This window comes from Ranitomeya variabilis, chromosome 6 (genome assembly GCF_051348905.1).
Source record: "Ranitomeya variabilis isolate aRanVar5 chromosome 6, aRanVar5.hap1, whole genome shotgun sequence".
Taxonomy (NCBI): Eukaryota; Metazoa; Chordata; class Amphibia; order Anura; family Dendrobatidae; genus Ranitomeya; species Ranitomeya variabilis.
Genome location: NC_135237.1, coordinates 343,254,345 through 343,274,039, shown reverse-complemented (window position 1 = coordinate 343,274,039; position 19,695 = coordinate 343,254,345). Strand labels below are relative to the sequence as shown.

Here is a 19,695-nt window from a genome sequence, read left to right as displayed (position 1 = left end):
TTGTTTTTCTCCCGCTTTGATTTTGTTGTCTCGTATTTACCAGGTTCAAAGAATGTGAAGGCCGATGCTCTTTCTAGGAGCTTTGTGCCTGATGCTCCTGAAGTCGCTGATCCTGTTGGTATTCTTAAAGATGGAGTTATCTTGTCAGCTATTTCTCCGGATCTGCGACGTGTGTTGCAGAGATTTCAGGCTGATAGGCCTGAGTCTTGTCCACCTGACAGACTGTTTGTCCCGGATAAGTGGACTAGCAGAGTCATTTCCGAGGTTCATTCCTCGGTGTTGGCAGGTCACCCGGGAATTTTTGGCACCAGAGATCTGGTGGCCAGGTCCTTTTGGTGGCCTTCCTTGTCAAGGGATGTGCGGTCATTTGTGCAGTCCTGTGGGACTTGTGCTCGAGCCAAGCCTTGCTGTTCTCGTGCCAGCGGTTTGCTCTTGCCCTTGCCTGTCCCGAAGAGACCTTGGACACATATCTCCATGGATTTCATTTCTGATCTTCCGCTATCTCAGGGCATGTCCGTTATCTGGGTGATATGTGATCGCTTCTCCAAGATGGTCCATTTGGTTCCTTTGCCTAAGCTGCCTTCCTCTTCCGATCTGGTTCCTGTGTTTTTCCAGAACGTGGTTCGTTTGCACGGCATCCCTGAGAATATTGTGTCAGACAGAGGATCCCAGTTCGTTTCCAGGTTCTGGCGATCCTTTTGTAGTAGGATGGGCATTGATTTGTCGTTTTCGTCTGCTTTCCATCCTCAGACTAATGGACAGACGGAGCGAACCAATCAGACTTTGGAGGCTTATTTGAGGTGTTTTGTCTCTGCTGATCAGGACGATTGGGTGACATTCTTGCCGTTGGCTGAGTTTGCCCTTAATAATCGGGCTAGTTCCGCCACCTTGGTTTCGCCTTTTTTCTGCAACTCTGGTTTCCATCCTCGCTTTTCTTCGGGTCATGTGGAGCCTTCTGACTGTCCTGGGGTGGATTCTGTGGTGGATAGGTTGCAGCGGATCTGGAATCATGTGGTGGACAACTTGAAGTTGTCACAGGAGAGGGCTCAGCGCTTTGCCAACCGCCGCCGCGGTGTGGGTCCCCGACTACGCGTTGGGGATTTGGTATGGCTTTCTTCCCGCTTTGTTCCTATGAAGGTCTCCTCTCCCAAATTTAAACCTCGTTTTATTGGGCCTTACAAGATATTGGAAATCCTTAATCCTGTGTCTTTTCGTCTGGATCTTCCTGTGTCGTTTGCTATTCACAATGTATTTCATAGGTCCTTGTTGCGGCGGTACATGGTGCCTGTAGTTCCTTCTGCTGAGCCTCCTGCTCCGGTGTTGGTTGAGGGCGAGTTGGAGTACGTGGTGGAGAAGATCTTGGATTCTCGCCTCTCCAGGCGGAGGCTTCAGTACCTGGTCAAGTGGAAGGGCTATGGTCAGGAGGATAATTCCTGGGTGGTCGCCTCTGATGTTCATGCGGCCGATTTAGTTCGTGCCTTTCATGCCGCTCATCCTGATCGCCCTGGTGGTCGTGGTGAGGGTTCGGTGACCCCTCACTAAGGGGGGGGTACTGTTGTGAATTTGCTTTTTGCTCCCTCTAGTGGTTACTAGTTTTTTGACTCTGGTTTTTCTGTCATTCCTTTTATCCGCACCTGGGTCGTTAGTTAGGGGTGTTGCTATATAAGCTCCCTGGACCTTCAGTTCTATGCCTGGCAACGTAGTTATCAGAGCTAGTCTGCTGTGCTCTTGTCTACTGATCCTGGTTCCAGTTATATCAGCTAAGTCTGCCTTTTGCTTTTTGCTATTTGTTTTGGTTTTGTATTTTTGTCCAGCTTGTTCCAAATCTATATCCTGACCTTTGCTGGAAGCTCTAGGGGGCTGGTGTTCTCCCCCCGGACCGTTAGACGGTTCGGGGGTTCTTGAATTTCCAGTGTGGATTTTGATAGGGTTTTTGTTGACCATATAAGTTACCTTTCTTTATTCTGCTATCAGTAAGCGGGCCTCTCTGTGCTAAACCTGGTTCATTTCTGTGTTTGTCATTTCCTCTTACCTCACCGTTATTATTTGTGGGGGGCTTCTATCCAGCTTTGGGGTCCCCTTCTCTGGAGGCAAGAAAGGTCTTTGTTTTCCTCTACTAGGGGTAGCTAGATTCTCCGGCTGGCGCGTGTCATCTAGAATCAACGTAGGAATGATCCCCGGCTACTGCTAGTGTTGGCGTTAGGAGTAGATATATGGTCAACCCAGTTACCACTGCCCTATGAGCTGGATTTTTGTATTCTGCAGACTTCCACGTTCCTCTGAGACCCTCGCCATTGGGGTCATAACAGGTGACATCATTGAAGATCCTGGAGCTCTGCTGGGCTCTACAGCTACCCTGACTGGTGCTGGAGAGCACGGAGCCCCCATGGCTGGTATATTAGGGGGGAATACGCGGGTGTGTGGAGCCCCCATGGCCGGTATATTGGGGGGTGGGGGAAAAAGTAAGGTCAGCTGCGTCACTCTGGTCCAGACTGCGCAGGCGTGGTGCGTCGTGCTTGCGCAGCCTATAAAGGCTTCGGACAGAGTGACGCTCCCACCGTTATATTATAGATATATATCTCCACCTTTAATCCCTTCAGCCCCGAGCCTGTTTTCACCTCCTTGACCAGGCCAAATGTTACAATTCTGACCAGTGTTCCTTTACGTGGCAATAACTCTGGAACGGTTTAACATATCCCGGTGATTTAGTGTTTTTGTGACATTTTGTATTACATGTTAGTGATAAACTTGTCGATATTTTTTGCGTTTAATATTTTCAGTTTTCTTACACAAATGTTTGATTAAGCGCTATATTTTTCATTTTCACAATTGAAACAGAAGAAAATGGACTGTACAATTTGTTGTGCAATTTCTCCTAAATATACGGATACCCCATATATGGGGGAAAACTACTGTTTGGGCGCACAGTAGGGCTTGGAAGGAATCGAGCGCCATTTGACTTTTGGAGCTCAAAAATCACTGGAATAGATAGCGGATGCCTTGGCATATTTGCAGAGCCCCTGATGTGTCTATACAGTGGAAACTCCATTTTGGAAACTATACCCTTCAAGGAACTTATCTAGAGGTGTGGTGAGCACCTTTAACCCAAAGGTGCTTTACAGAATTTTATGATGTTGAGCCATAAAAGTGAAAAAAATATTTTTCCTTCAAAAATGTTTTTAGCCCAAAATCTTTAATTTTTACAAGCGTAACAGGAGAAAATGGACTGTACGATTTATTGTGCAATTTGTCCTGAGTACACTTATACCCCATTTGTGGTGGAAAACTACTCTCTTGGCACACGGCAGAGCTCAGAAGAGAATGGAGCACCAATTGAATTATGGAGGTCAATTTTGGCTGCAATAGATTGCGGAAGTGAGTCGCCCACCAGGCCAGGGGGGATACTCGGTACCGGGTCTGGTACCCCTGGTACCGGGGATGTCACGGTGGCTGTCATCTGGTCTGTGGCCCTGGGACTCAACGAAAAGGGGAGAAAGTCTTTAAAATCCTGTGCTTCTTCCCCCAATTGCTCCAATGCATACAACAATGCCTCAGGTTCTAGTCCTTTCCTGGAGCTGCAGCTCAGTCCTGGCTGTACGGCTGTGTAGTCTGCACTCTCCTCCAGACTTCATTTCTCCTCAGTGTCTCTCTCCAACTGAACTAACTCCTCCAGAAGAGAATACTTAAAGCTGAGGGAAGCTCCCCTGAATCCGGGTCCTGAGCTCCCCCTTCTGTCCTGAATTCAGAATGTGTTGTGTGTAGGTGCTTACCTGGTAAAGACAATCCTCCTTGCCTCCAAGCATGATATCGCTCTCCCCAAAAGGAAGGCAACATCACTGTAACAACTGGTTACCTGGGGTGTTACAGATGCTTGTCACATTTGATGAGCCCCTGACATGTCAAAACAGCAGAAACCCCCACATGTCACCCCATTGTAGAAATTACACCTGTTGATTAATTCCTAAGGGTGTAGTAAGCATTTTTAACCTTCAGATGAATCACAGGATTGTATTACATCGGGCTGAGTAAATGGAAAATTAATTTTTTTTTCCAGTATATTGTTGCTTTCGCCCCAAGTTTTTAATTTCCAAAAAGTATAATAGGAAAAAATGAATGGTACAATTTGTTACGCAATTTCTCCTGTGTACGCAAATGTCCCATATGTGGTTGAAAACTACTTTTGAGGCACAGTGCAAAGCTCAGAAGGTAAGGAGTGCCATATTGGAGTTCAAATTTTGCTGCAATGGTTTGAGTGTGCCATGTCACATTGGCAAAGTCCGAAGTGCCATAATCCCTTTATAACTTACCCCATTTTACAAACTATACTCCACAATGAATTCATGTAGGGGTGCAGTGAGCATGTTGACATCACATGTGACTGACAATTTTATACCATTGAGTGTTGAAGAAAAAAATAATCATTTTTACCTCTAAAATATTTTTAACCCCAGTTTTTTAATTTCTATATGGGTTAATAGGAAAAAATAGATCTCGGTTTGTTGTGCAATTTCCGGAGTGCGCCAATAACCTGCATGTAATTGGGAACTATTTTCCAGGCACAGTGGAAAGCTCAGAAGGGAAGGAGCGCCATATTATAGTGCAGATTTTGCTGTTCTAGTTTGCAATGCCATTACCCACTTGAAGAGCCCCTGAGGTGTCAGAACAGCAAAAACCCCTGTGTAAGTGGCCCCACTTTACATACTACACGTCTAAATGAATGCATCTAAGATTGCAGTGATCATATTGACACCCCATAGGGCAGTGAAGAAAACATAATTCCATCTTAACCACAAAAATGTAGTTTTAGCCCCAGATTCTATATTTTCACATGAGGAAATGGGTAAATATGGCACCAAAATTTGTCACAATTTCTGCTGAACGTGGCAATACCCCATATGTGGCTGTAAAAGTACCGCTTAGCCACATGGCGAGACTTGTGAGGGAAGGAGTGCTCTTTGACTCTATGAGAACAAATTTGCATAAAGTATTTTGTGGTTTCCATATACAGAGTCCTTAAATGCCAGAAGAGCAGAATCCTCCAAGTGACTCCATTTTGGAAATTACACCCCTCTGGGAATTTCTATACAGTTGTAGTGACGATTTTAACCATGGGTGTTTTCCCAGAAACGAGCAGCAGTGGATGTTGGTGAATGAAAATTGCAAATCTGTCATTGTATTGCCCAATGTGTGGTAGTGCCCAGTACTTTCTAATACCTTATGCCCAGCTCGTGCTTCTGGAGATATGCACCATTCAAATTAATCAGACTCTCATCGCTACAGACAAACATGTGGATGCTAAATGTGGTTTAGGCCAGGGGTGTCAAACTGCATTCCTCGAGGGCCTCAAACCATGCGTGTTTTCAATATTTCCTTAGCATTGCACAAGGAGCAGGAATCATTCTGTGCAGGTGGTTAAATTATCACCTGTGCAATACAAGGAAATCCTGAAAACATGACCTGTTGGCGGCCCTCGAGGAATGCAGTTTGACACCCCTGGTTTAGGCACACTGGGGCTCAGAAAAGAGCATTTGGATAAGAGAGCGCATAATTCGCTGGATTTCATTTGTTGGTGAGAGGAGTCATAACGTTTTTCCAGCATCTTTGTACCACCACTTATGCGGAAGCCCCTATAATTTCATTGACAGATGATGGTCTTCAATGGGGACTTGTTTTTTTTGTGGATTGAGTTGAAACTTTTATTGGGAACATTTTACATAACATTTTGGATCACATTAATCCTGTTCTCTACGCTGAGAACTTACATTGGGGTTTCCATCCAAATCTCCAAATGATGTGATTCAGATAAAACCCCTGATGGATCCATTCACTATAATGAGGCAGCAGAGTTGCTCTGAACTCCATCTGGCCTCTGTTCAGCTGTCTCCTTTTTAGTGGTGCACAAAACTGTGACCGACAGCACTTTTATGCACACTTAAAAAGATGGACACCACTGGATCATAGGCCATACGGCGTTCAGTGTCTCCATCTGCCTCATTATAGGGAATTTTCTGCCGAGGGTTCCATCTGAATCATGTATTTCACATATTTACACGGAAACCCCGATGTAAGTGCTCACCGTAGAGCGCAGTATAAATGTGAGCCGAGCCTTACTGTCACGGGTTTACCGTGACAGAGAGGAGCCAGAAGACTGCAGTATCTGATTTCTCCTACTCCTGCACTGAATAGAAGCACTTCACCTTCATATCAAGTGGTGTAAATTTCTTTTAGCAGTGCAGGGGTTAATCTGCTCAGTTGAGAGCTCTTGGAGTATTTAGGCTCTCAGCTGTGCACTGTTACCCACTCCCATCTCCTATATAAACTAGATCTTGACTAGCACTCATTGCAAGAGGATAACTTATGCTGCATAGCTGGAGGTTGTTGTTGGTTATTATTGAAGAAGGCATTTGGTGGATTTATCGGTGACGGTTGCTAGGTTTTGAGTGTATGATAATTCCCTTTCTTCTCCAACTTTGGTTTAACCCCATCCTCCACTCCCTAAAATTCCTCTGTTGTATGTGTGAGTATATTTGTGCGCTTGGTATTTTTCGTTACCCCTGTTCATATTACCTTGTTAGTCTGGTTGGTGTACTACGGTACGCTACTACTTCCTTCTTCCCTGGGTAGAGGCAGTGTACAGACTAAGGGCAAATTCAGGAACTAAGGCAAGGTACGTGGCCTCGGCGTCTTCATCATCAGAAGTAATCCAGGGAGCAGAGCAAGCTAGAGCGCCCCTAACGTTAGAGGCAAGGAAGAAGCCCCTGGTCCCAGGACACCCGACAAGAGTCGTGACACTTTCTGCCACCTTTCGGAGGCCGAATGACTAAACCAACAGCAGATCGAGAATTTATTTTCACGCCGTTCCTTGTGAGGTTTAAGTGATTAGATGACTTTATTCTTTGGGTCGGTGCGAATACAGTGATACCAGATTTATATCACTTTGTTTGGCTGCTGTCACATACTAAAAATCGTGTTTGGTTTTTTTACAAAAACAAACAGTTTTTGCATCGCCATATTTAGAGAGCTATAATTTTTCTATTCTTGTTTTTTGCGGGATGAGTTGACGTTATTGACCCGAAAATAGTACCAATAAAAACATTTTTTGATCGCTTTCTATTCCAATTTTTGGAAGGCAGAATAAACAAAAAACAGCAAATCAGGAAGTTTATTTTTTATATATATATATATTTTGTTCACTAAGTGGTAAAAGTGATAAAGCAAGTGAAAAAAATTGTTTGTGCATTGCTCTATTCTGAGAGCTATAGTTTTTTTTTTTTCATCAGCTGCTGGAGCTCTGACGGCTTGTTTTTTTATGGGACAAGATGATGATTTCAGCTATATAATTTTTTTTTTTACATTAGTCTTTTTGATTGCTTTTTCATCATACCGCCGAATAAATAGTGGAATAAAACGCGTAGTTTTTTGCCACATTCATTTTTTATGGTGTTCACTGAAGGGCTTAATGAGTGTTTTTTATAGAACAGGTTATTCCGTACACGATGATACCAAGTATGTGTTTTGTTTTTTTTTACATAAATATACCCATTTATTGGTATAACATTTTTTTCGGTCTTCTATTTATTTTTTTTACTTACTCCCTTTATGGGCCTTTAAATTGTATTACTCTGATCGCTTGTCTAATGCACTGCCATGCACCAGCATAGCAGTGCATTATGCCGGTCATTGTTACACTGACAGATCGCCTGTTAGACCATGCTGCTGACATGGTCTAAGAGGTTGCAGTAGCTGGTAGATCAAAAGGTCCTCATTTGACCTTCTGCTGTCATGGCAACCATCAGGCCCCAGCAATGACACTGCATTCTATATGGTGTGATTGCTATTGATTGTGGTATTTAGAGGGTTAAACAGCCGGGGGTGGTGTGGGCACTTCTCCTGGCTGTGACAGCTGGTTCATGGCTATCACTGATCTCTGGGCAGAGATATTGCAGGCACAGGACCTCCTGATTGCCAGGACGTACTGGTCACTGCTATCTGAAGACAGCAGTAGATAGAAACAGAAAGAGTTGAAAGATGTATCATTTAGAACCATGCGTGGTGGTGGTGGGTGATGGTGGTGGTGTTCACTTATAGAGAGAGGTTTTATCACCTTGTAATTAGCATTGCCTGACTACATTAATCCAACCACACACCCTCTCCTGTGGTAATCAGCTCTGCTAATAGCCACTGTCTACAGAGATCCTGGTGTGGGTGGGGGCAGCTTTCTCAGCTCTGCTGCATTCTACATCTAAAACCTCTGATTGCATTAGAACGGTTGCACCCAGTAATAAGTGATACATCCTTGGAACCACAGTCTTTTTTCCTACATTATGCTTCTCAGATGAAGTAGCAAAAACTTGCTGACAAATTCCTTTTAAGACGTCTAGAATAGAATTCCTGCAACCTCTTCATAAAATCACAGCTGCTCCATATACCCAAGAAAATAGTTTGTTTTTTTTTATAATTGTGCTAAACAGCTGCTTAGGAGAACCCATGACTGTTGTTTTTTAGCACAAGGTTAGAGGGGGCTGGGTTTTTATAAATCTGAGAAATTTGCATGAGATGGCCTGATAATGCGCAAGCCATAACTCTAACAGGCTAATTAAGGTCTGAAACTTTGGTCAAAGTTATCTGTGCACACAAATCTCCAAAGGTGGTGAAACTTTTGCAAAGGGCCAATTTTCCTTTTTGTGATTTTTAAAATGAAAAAAAATTACAATATATATTTTTTTGCCTAAAATACAAAGGAAATGTTTTATCTTTATTACCAAAAATACAGATGCCGCGCTGGAAGAGAGGCTGGAACTATGTGGCAAATGAACTGCAATGTCCTACCTCACATACCTCCTAGGTAGCCTTGAGAAAGTGTCGGTTCCCTCGAAATGCGTCGGGATTGGCCCCTGCTAGTGTCCGTCTCACGGACAGGTGACGTCACCGTTTAGCCACACCCCTCACTCGCCACGCTACTGTCCGGCGGTGCCATCGGCCGAGGCGGCCTGCCAATACTACCAGAAGTGAGCACATAGGGGACTTATCCATTACAGGAGGACGCTCCCTCTTGGTTCATGCACCGCTGACACCGCAGCCCGTTCACACCACGGAGGGCAGCAGTGCGGCAGCCAACCTCTTCATCCAGGAGACGCGCCAGCTTCCAACTGTGAGGTAGGACATTGCAGTTCATTTGCCACATAGTTCCAGCCTTTCTTCCAGCGCGGCATCTGTATTTTTGGTATCAGTGATTTATTTTTATTTGGCAGGGGTTTGCACACAACCTGCCTAGGTGACTGCAGCTTTACTTGGGGGTTTTCAGCCCAGCGCCAGTGTGACTGATGGATTGTATGTTTTATTTTTCATTTTAGGGTTTTTAGAGATCATTTCATCTTCAACTTGCTAAACTGTTCACAGTAACAGTAATTTTGACCAAGGGTGCCCAAATCTACATGCCACTGTATATGAGCCATGAATCTGTTGTCTTCACCCATTACTTGGGAAGCCTAAACTATTCATTCTAAATATCAAGATTTTAATGTCCCAAACTGAACATATACATGTTTTACTCTTAAGAGTTTTTTCGCTACCATGATATTGATAAGCCATTTCTTATAGGACTGGTGATTGGGCTGACACCTCCATTAATCAGCTTTGTCACATTAGTCACACTATTTAGTGGCTGCTCCCAGGTACTGCAAATCCGCTTCCAATGTTGGACCTCCAGTAAATTGAAATTGATGACCTAACGAGAGGATAGAAATATCAAAGACTGACCATCACTTCCAAACAGGAAACAGTTGTGAACAGGTGCTTACTAAGAGTAGCTGCATATATAACTAACAAATAAACCCGCACTCTGTAATGCTATAGTATTCAAATATGAAATTAGAATTGCACACTGCTCTAGAAAATAGATTAAAATGTAGGTACTTAGCGCATAAACTGGCCAAATCATGTCTGCCCAGCAGCCAACGACAAGGCGATCCTCTTTGTTGGGAACCTAACCAGAGGATAGGTCATTGATATATACAGTGGGTACAAAAAGTATTCAGATACCCCTTTAATTTTATTCACTCTTTGGTTCATTGCAGCCATTTGGTAAATTCAAAAAAGTTCATTTTTTTTTCTCATTAATGTACACTTCGCCTCATCTTGACTGAAAAAAAAACAAAAACATTTTTTCAAATTTATTAAAAAATAATAACTGAAGTATCACATGGTCATAAGTATTCAGACCCTTTTGCTCAGACACTCATATTTAAGTCACATGCTGTCCATTTCCTTGTGATCCTCCTGGAGATGGTTCTACTCCTTCATTGGAGTCCAGCTGTGTTTAATTAAACTGATAGGACTTGATTTGGAAAGGCACACACCTGTCTATATAAGACCTCACAGTGCATGTCAGACCAAATGAGAATCATGAGGTCAAGGAATCTGGCCAAGGTTACAAAATAATTTCTGCAGTACTCAAGGTTCCTAAGAACACAGTGACCTCTATAATTCTTAAAGGGAAGAAGTTTGAGACCACCAGAAGTCTTCCTAGACCTGGCTGTCTAGCCAAACTGAGCAATCGTGGGAGAAGAGCCTTGGTGAGAAGAATCCCAAGATCGGTGGCTGAGCTCCAGAGATGCTGTAGGGAGATGGGAGAAAGTTCCACAAAGTCAACTATCACTACAGCCCTCTACCAGTCGGGCCTTTATGGCAGAGTGGCCCAACAGAAACCTCTCCTTGAAGCAAGACATGTGAAAGCCTGCATAGTTTGCTAAAAAACACATGAAGGACTCCCAGATTATGAGAAATAAGATTCTCTGGTCTGATGAGACGGAGATAGACTTTTTGGTGATAATTCTAAGCGGTATGTATGGAGAAAACCAGGCACTGCTCATCACCTGCCCAGTACAATCCGAACAGATAAACGTGGTGGCAGCACCATGCTATAGGGGTGTTTTTCAGCTGTAGGGACAGGACAACTGGTTGTCATTGAAGGAAACATGAATGCGGCCAAGTACAGAGATATCCTGGATGAAAACCTCTTCCAGAGAGCTCTGGACCTCAGACTTGGTCAATGGTTCACCTTTCAACAAGACAATGACCCTAAGCACACTGCAAAAATAACAAATTAGTGGCTTCAGAACAAATCTGTGACCATTCTTGACTGGCCCAGCCAGAACCCTGACCTAAACACAATTTAGCATCTCCGGAGAGACCTGAAAATGGCTGTCCACCAACGTTCACCATTCAACCTGACGAAACTGGAGAGGAGCTGCAAGGAAGAATGGCAGAGGATCCCCAAATCCAGGTGTGAAAAACTAGTTGCATCATTCCCAAGAAGACTCATGGCTGTACTAGCTCAAAAGGGTGCATCTACTCAACACTGAGCAAAGGGTCAGAATACTTATGACCATGTAATATTTCAGTTTTTCTTTTTTAATACATTTTCAAAAATTTCTACAGTTTTATTTTTTTTTCAGTTCAGATGGGGTGCAGAGTGTACACTAATGAGAAAAAATGAACTTTTTTGAAGTTACCAAATGGCTGCAATGAAACAGAGTGAAACATTTAAAGGGGTCTGAATACTTTCCGTACCCAATGTATGTTGACGGTGGATTGGGAAGCATGTTTCAGCTGTTAGGTTCTGTTTAAATGTGGCATGCCAAATGGAAAAAAATAAAGCATTTGGGCTACATTTGAATTGTACATTTCTTACATTACATAATTTAATTGAAAAACTTTTTTAGTATTACTGTACTTTTTTTATTACATTTTTATTTAAAAAAAAAATATAAAAACCATGTATTTTTGACATTGAGCTACTCGTGACCACAAAGCACAAGCCTCAATTTGTGTAGCAGTCCATAGTTTAAAAAGTAGTTTGTAAATAGGAATTTGATTCCTAAAACAAAATGCCTCTCGTATGTGAATTGCCTGGGATTTTTCCATAAGCTTTTGTCCTGTCCATATTAATCGTATGCTCTGTGTAGAATGCATAATTAGGATGTGCCCTGGTGACTGCAGCTGGGAGTTGAACAGTGCTGGATGGAGAAAAGATCTGGGAAAGCCTCCTATGTCTTTCTGAAAACTTTAATTATGTACCGTAGTATGAATCTTGAACTAGAAGCCTCCCGTGTCCTGTATTGAAGAGGTTTCAAGAATTGACTGAAAATAGATTTCTGTGTGTCGGCTGTGTTAGGAACCCATCAGCTTGATTCTTCTCACACAGCAGAAGGAGTCGATGCTAACATGCGGAGCATGAACAAGTGCTGTACCGCTGGATTAATAGTCTGGCTGTTTCTACAAGTAATGTGGTGTGTGCCAAAGGTCGGCAACCCATGAATACAGGGAGTAATGCCAGCGCCATTCAACTTAGACATTTTCCTCTCCCTGAAGAACTACTATTTTTAAAACTTGCATACGGAATATGTTTGCTAAGGGGCTCTTTTCCTTATGTTCTGCCCAATATAAAAATGCAGAACAGACCTCCCAGGATATAATCTGAATTGCTACTTAGACCCATCCATCTTTTAATGGATACTGTTCATCACACAACAGATTTTCTGCACCAAGGGGCATCTATATAAAAGAGTGTCTTAAAGCAGAAAGCCACAAAGGGATTTCTCCACTGCATCGGAAAGGGCCTTCTCGGCTTCTTGGCTCATGTAACAGTTGCTAGGACCAAGGCCTCTTTCACACGTCTGTGTCTCCGGTACATGTGGTGACAGTTTCCACAAGTACTGGAGACACTGACACAATTAGACCCATTCAAGTGAATGGGGGTTTGTGCACATGCCAGTGTGTTTCCATGGACCGTGTGTCCATGGGCAAAACACACTGACATGTCTGTTTTTTACCATCAGCACAAGCCGCAACATGTCCCGCACATTGAGAACACGCATGAATGTCATCCGTGTGACAAGACCCAGCGCCTTAGAAGAAGCGCTACAGTAAGCGTTGCTCCCCGGCGCCGGGTGCTGAAGTCGGCTCTCATTATTCTTCCCTGCTCTGCCGGCAATCAGCGTAGCTAGGGGAGAATGGTGAGAGTTATGTTCAAGTGATAACAATGACAGCAGGCGACAGCTGATGGGACTATTACTCCCATCAGCCTACACCTGCTGCCGCTAATAAGAGTGACAGCAGAAGCGGCTAACGGGGGTATTCATCAGCCGCCATTGAGCTCTAAATAAATAAATAAATGAAAAGCTTGGTGTGGGTTCCCCTGTATTTTCTATAAGCAACCAGGCAAAACTCGCAGCTGGGGGCTGCAATTCTCAGCTGTCAGCATTAGCAAGGCTGGTTTCAAGAATAGAGGGGTCCCCACAATGTTTTTTTACATTTAAATAATTTAAAAAATATGGCGAGGGATCCCCATTTTTGGCAACCATACTTGCTAAAGCTGGGGGCTGGTATTCTCAGGCTGGTAAGGGGTCATTGATATTTACCCCCCCAGCCTAAAAATAGCAGCTGCCCAGAAAAGGCACATCTGTTAGATTCGCCAATTTTGGCGCTTTGCCCAGGTCTTCCCACTTGCCCTGTAGTGGTTCATATTGTGGGGTGATGTCACCTTCGTATTGTCAGGTGACATCAAGCCCACGGCTTAGTAATGGAGAAGCGTCTAAAAGACGCCTATCCATTACTAATCCTATAGTTATAAGGTGAATAAAGACACAGCCAGAATAAAGTCCTTTATTAGAAATAAAACACAATTTTCCATTTTTATCTAAAAATAACAAACAGTTATACTCCCCTAACATCTAATTCCACCAAAGCCCTTGTTTTCTGTAATAAAACTAAAATAAAAAAGAAACCATATCCCTCACCTCTCCGTCATTCTGTCCCATGCTGTAATCCATGTCTGGGGGATAAATAGTTTTCAACCTGGACGGTGTCAAGATGCGTCCGTCCAGGCTGAGAACCACTGGTGAATGAGCTGCTGCGAGCCAGCTTCATTGACCAGCGGTGACATCATCGAGTTTACCGCCGGACAGTGAGGCTGGGTTTCTAGCAGGGCTGAACTGCATTGACCTCAGCACTGTGGGAAAAAGTCAGTGATGAGGTCACCGCAGTTCAAGCTCAGTGTCTTCACAGCAGATCACCGTGAAAAATTCTCACCGATCTGTTCTGCTGTGAACTGCTGGGGGGGGGTGAATATCAATGACCCCTTACCAGCCTGAGAATACCAGCTGTCAGCTTTAGCAAGGCTTGTTGTAAAAAATGGGGGGGGGACCCCACGCCGTCATTTTTATTTATTTAAGTAATTGAAAAAAACAGCGTGGGGACCCCTCTATTCTTGATAACCAGCCTTGCTGAAGCTGACAGCTGAGGGTTGCAGACCCCAGCTGTGAGTTTTGCCTGGCTGGTTATAGAAAATACAGGGGAACAAACCCACGCTGATTTTTTTTTTTAAATTATTTATAGTGCAAGTGGCGGGCGATGAATCCTCCCAGCAGCCGCTTCTGCTGTCACTGTTATTAGTGGAAGCAGGTGTAGGCTGATGGGAGTAATAATCCTATCAGTCGCCGCCTGCTGTCATTGTTTTTACTTGAATATAACTTTCATCATTCTCCCTTACCCACGCTGATTGCCGGCAGAGCAGGGGAGAATGAGGAGAGCCGTCTTCAGCGCCGGGGAATAGCACCTACTGTAACGCTTCTTCCCTGGCGTTCGTCCATGTGGTACTGATGCAGCACACGGTGGCCACACGTGTGCCGCAAGTATTACGCACATGGACACTGTCCTCTTCCGTACTGTTTTTTTTTCCGGTACCAGAAATATCAGGACTTGTGAAATCGGCCAAAGAAAGCGTTACTTACACCAAGGGTATTCGGGTTTGTCAATTTCCTAAACCAGGGGAGTAGTGATGGATTCTTTGCGACCGAGCTGGCTGCCTTCAGTGATCGATGGGAGCTGGCACCCTGGTGAGAACCGCTTGACGTCTGTGAATGGCTTTTACTGGGGGTGAAATGTACATGGAAAAATGAAAACCGATGCACAAGAGTTCTTTGATTTTACCGTACCAGGTGTGTTCACCTGCAGGTTCATTGTTTTGGATCCAAAAGAGCCTTTTTTATTTGGGGAAGGGAGAGAAATGATCCGGATCACCAAAAAGAGCCGGACTGCCCATCACTACAAGCGAGACCCAAATAAATTGTCCATGTATGAAAACAGAACAAGTGCCAATAGTTTTTGCTAAAACCAATCAGATTTGATTTTAGCTAATCAAGAAAAAAAAAAAAAAGAGGAGGTTGTTGGCAACAGAGATGTAGCTATTGGAGGTGCAGAATACATTGTTGCAGGAGTAAATTTGTGGCCGGGAGTGCCATGGGCTTGCACAGGAAAATGCCTGTATTATACATGGCATACAGCAGACTGTTGTATATTACAGATTTTGCATTTATTATAAAGCATAACTCAATTTTCATGCATCAGTTTGTCATTTATGTCTACATATAATGGAGAGAATTTACCTAAACTTGTTTAAAAGAAAAATGTAGCAATCAAATGCTGCCTCATCCTTCATAGGCCCTTTGAAAATTGTAAGAAGCAACTTGATTGAATACTTTTAGTTTACTTTTACTACAGTTTTTATACATCTTCCTCTTTCATTAGATTTCAACTTTTTTTTCTAGCAAACTTTTCACGGTAGCAAACCTGAATCTCATACAGTAATTCAAGAAGTCCCTCTGGTGGTGAAAGTTATTATTGACTGTCAACGGTTACAGAAAATACTCGCATCTTGCAGTTTTAAAGCCGATCTGTCACCAGATTTCACAATGCTAATGGCACACATAATTAAATAGATCTTTTAGACCAGATGCTGGTGTACCTACTTTTAACATCTGTAAAAGAATGCCTAATCTTAAAATACTCAGACATCAGGATTATATCGCCATTCTTACATTTATTTTCAGAATAATTACACCAGCATCATCAGGTTCAAAAGATCTTTTTAATAATGAAGGCAGATGGTATATGGTGGCATATCCTCTTATTAATTTTGCTAGCCTGAGGGAACAGTGAGACAAGCAATAGCATCGCCCATGTAAATGGCTACTAGAGTGGGACGACTTACACAAAAATTAATGTAGCTCAATTTCTACAATTGAATTACAGTGTGTGGACTTCACATTGGTCCGCTTTATATCCTAGTTCAATATAAATGTGAAACTTCTTTATCTAAAGTGTTCATTAAAGGGCCACTGTCACCCCTCCAGCCATTATAAACTAAAAGAGCCACCTTATGCAGCAGTAATGCTGCAGTCTAACAAGGTGGCTCTTTTGATTCCGTTATTCCCTCAATAAAGCGTTTTAAAATTTGCCCTAACTACCTGTCTGCAGACCTGGAGGTGGTCCGAAGCCTCCTCTGTGAATCTCCCAACGGCCGTCACTCTTCTCTTCTGGGGATGTGGTCGCCGCCCCCTTCACGCTGTTTCTTCTTAAATCCGGCGCCTGCGCTGTGCGTGCCTGCCTGTGACAGGCGCAGTCTTCATTGTCCGTCATAGGTCAGATGCAGGGTGCCTGACTGCGCCTGTGCGGGCAGTGCGGCCACCCTGTTGCTGAATCCCCGCACTGTGTTATCCATTATGCACAGTGCGGGGCTGGGGTTCCTGGGCATGCGCACTGCGCTGTTCAGACGCTCCCCCAGCTCAGACGCTCCCCCGCCTTCCAGCGTTGTAATTTACGGCTGCTTCATTCCAAACGCTGGCAAGGAAACCTGTATATTACGGCAACGCTGGAAGGCGGGGGACCGGGGGAGCGTCTGAACAGCGCAGTGCGCATGCCCAGGAACCCCAGCCCCGCACTGTGCATAATGAATAACAGTGCGGGGCGGGGATTCAGCAACAGGGTGGCCGCACTGCCCGCACAGGCGCAGTCAGGCACCCTGCATCTGACCTATGACGGACAATGAAGACTGCGCCTGTCACAAGCAGGCACGCACAGCGCAGGCGCCGGATTTAAGAAGAAACCGTGCAAAGTGGGCGGCGACCACATCCCCAGAAGAGAAGAGTGACGGCCGTTGGGAGATTCACAGAGGAGGCTTCGGACCGCCTCCAGGTCTGCAGACAGGTAGTTAAGGCAAATTTTAAAACGCTTTATTGAGGGAATAACGGAATCAAAAACTAAAAGAGCCACCTTGTTAGACTGCAGCATTACTGCTGCACAAGGTGGCTCTTTTAGTTTATAACGGCTGGAGGGGGTGACAGTGGCCCTTTAAAGTGGGCCTGTCAATTGTTAAAAAAACAAACGTCTGTCGTTAAATACCTTTTACAAACATCCATGAACTTTCAAAATTCGTACCTTTTTCCATCTGGTTTTGCTTAATTCCATTGCAGACACATTCCTATATTACTTTTGGAGCGCAATATGTGAAATCTGTGCTTGTAATTCAATTGGGTGTTTCTCTGAGGCTTTCCTCTCTCTCCCAAATCCTGTCAATCTCTCATGCCCGCTAGATCATCTGCTGTATATTTAGCCTCTGTGCTTAGTATTGTAGGTTTGTCTTATCGACTGGTTTGTTTAGGAAAGCTTTTGCCTGATCAGTAAAAAGAATCGTTCATGACTGGTAATGCTATTAACCAGCAGATATGAGGTTAATCTGCAGGTTAATAGCATTATGCAGGTACCCATCCCCCCTACCCTCAACTTTAAATCTAAGGAGCAGATTTTTTTTTCTAAAAATTCTTACAGTACATAAGTGTCATCATATTAGCTCTCTGATGCACTTAAATGTAAAAATGAATTTAGATAATTTTAAAATCAATGTTCTTTTACAGCTCATTCTTTCAACATGGGAAGGTGGTTATAACTTACAATGCCAGAATCTGGACAGTGCAGGTGAAGCAGACGTGCGGGTAAGTCATTTTTATGATATTCATGTAAAAACAGATGAATTTGAATCCGCTCCAGTTAAAGTAGCAGTCCAGTGATTTTTTTTTTTTCTTTTACGGTGTTGGAAGGGTGACAGAAACCACTATCACAGTTACTGATAATGACTAGACAGCACCCTGTCACACATTTATAAGATGAAGTGAACAGTTCAGCCTTCCTGACGCTATACTTGTAAGCTCTAAGCTTTTTAGGAGAATCTGGCTCTAGCTGCTCATGTGGTGCTGTACATAGCCATAGCCAAGGATAGAGGGGGAAAAAAAATGCAAGGCAAATTTTAAACATCAAGATGGATATAGGAAGGAAGAAAACAGGAGGCTGACCTGCATAGACGTATGTACACTATATATAAGTGCAAACTAAGAATTTTGCTGGGCCAGTTTTGATCATAGTTAACGAAACTAACTTTTGTGCAACAGCGAAGTGTTCAGCTTGAAGCTCTCTGTGTGTAGTTAGACTCAACCGCATTGTGGCCGCAAGTCACAGCGACCTGCAGCCACTGAGGTTTAACGTTTTTGCTGGGAACAGCTTACTCAACCCCAAAACTGCAGTATGGCAGTTATTTCTCCAGCAAACCAAATAATTGCTGGTTAAGATATCCTAAGTCATCCCTGGCCATGACAAGGCCACACCATTTTGCTCTACCCCTAGAGTACTAGATATTGATCGACTTCATGAATGATAGGTGTAAATGGATGTTCAGCAGAGATTTGCACCTGACTAACCCAACTATTTTAATGCGGCATGTTTGCGTCCTACTGGCAACTTGTATTTTCACCTGCCCTGGGGCTTCAGCTGTATGATATACTGTTGGGTATGTCCAGTATATAACAAACAAATAAGAATTAACTAGCTCACCCTCGCTATATCTTGCCATGTGAACTTTGCCATTGCCATGGTTTTTTTAAAGAAGCATTTTCTAATAAATTTTGGATTCAAAGAAGCTGGAACACACCTCCTTTTTCTCATCAATACTTTGAGGATGGCGTATATGCTTTCAAAAACTCCTAGGGTATTTTCCCGGTCCCTAATAATATATAGTTTTAGTGTCCGGTATAAAAAAAAAAGTCAGCTTTGTTACCTTAGTGATCAGTTTTATAGTCAGAAATGACAAATTTGTGAGTGAAAATTATTGTAGATGAAAATTTTTAGGGTATTCCCATAGCAATTAATGTTTTAGGCATTCTTGTGAAAATAAAAGCAGTGATGTGCTGTCTCAAAAGTCAAAATCTCCACATCTTGCATGTAGCATACGCTATACGTTCAAAAGCATGTGGGCACCTGGCCTTCACACCAACACCATCATGAAGTTGGAGCACATTTTGCCACCATAACAGCCCTCATCACGGGAGGCTTTCCACAAGATTATAGTGTCTCTCTGGGAATTTGTGCCCATTTTTGTGGGGTCAAGAGCTAATGTTGGCCAAAATTGTCTGACTCATAATTGGTGTTCCAGTTTCTCAAAGCTTCCTCCACAACCGGCACAAAGCTATGCATAAACATGGAAATATATCACTTCCTATGAGGAAGAGGAGGTTTACAAATCTGTAGAGAGCTGTGAAACAGAGGATTATTACGCTCCACTTTGGCACTTAGTGGCCCAGCTCTATAAGGTTGTGTGGTTAAAGGGACTCACAATGACTGTTCAAACTAAGTCCCCCCGTTCTGTGCTTCACAGTGGGGCCAATCATTTATATATATCTTCCCACCTGCTTCTTTTCCCTCAATCTCCACCCACCTCCTTGACAGTTCCGGCTTTAAAGAGCCCGAGAAGGGTGGAGAGAGATGGAAACAAAGCAGGTGGGAAGGTGTATATAAATAATTGGCCCC

At 43.5% G+C, this 19,695-nt stretch overlaps 1 protein-coding gene across 5 annotated transcripts in view; it reads left to right on the top strand.

Annotated features, from left to right (window-relative positions):
• ELOVL2 (ELOVL fatty acid elongase 2) overlaps positions 1–19,695 on the top strand; it is a 345,230-nt gene that overhangs the window by 314,893 nt on the left and 10,642 nt on the right. For all 5 annotated transcript variants that reach the window (XM_077269885.1, XM_077269886.1, XM_077269884.1 and 2 more), the window contains one exon: positions 17,754–17,831. In XM_077269885.1, the coding sequence (XP_077126000.1) occupies positions 17,754–17,831 (78 nt within the window). The remainder of the gene's footprint in view (positions 1–17,753; positions 17,832–19,695) is intronic.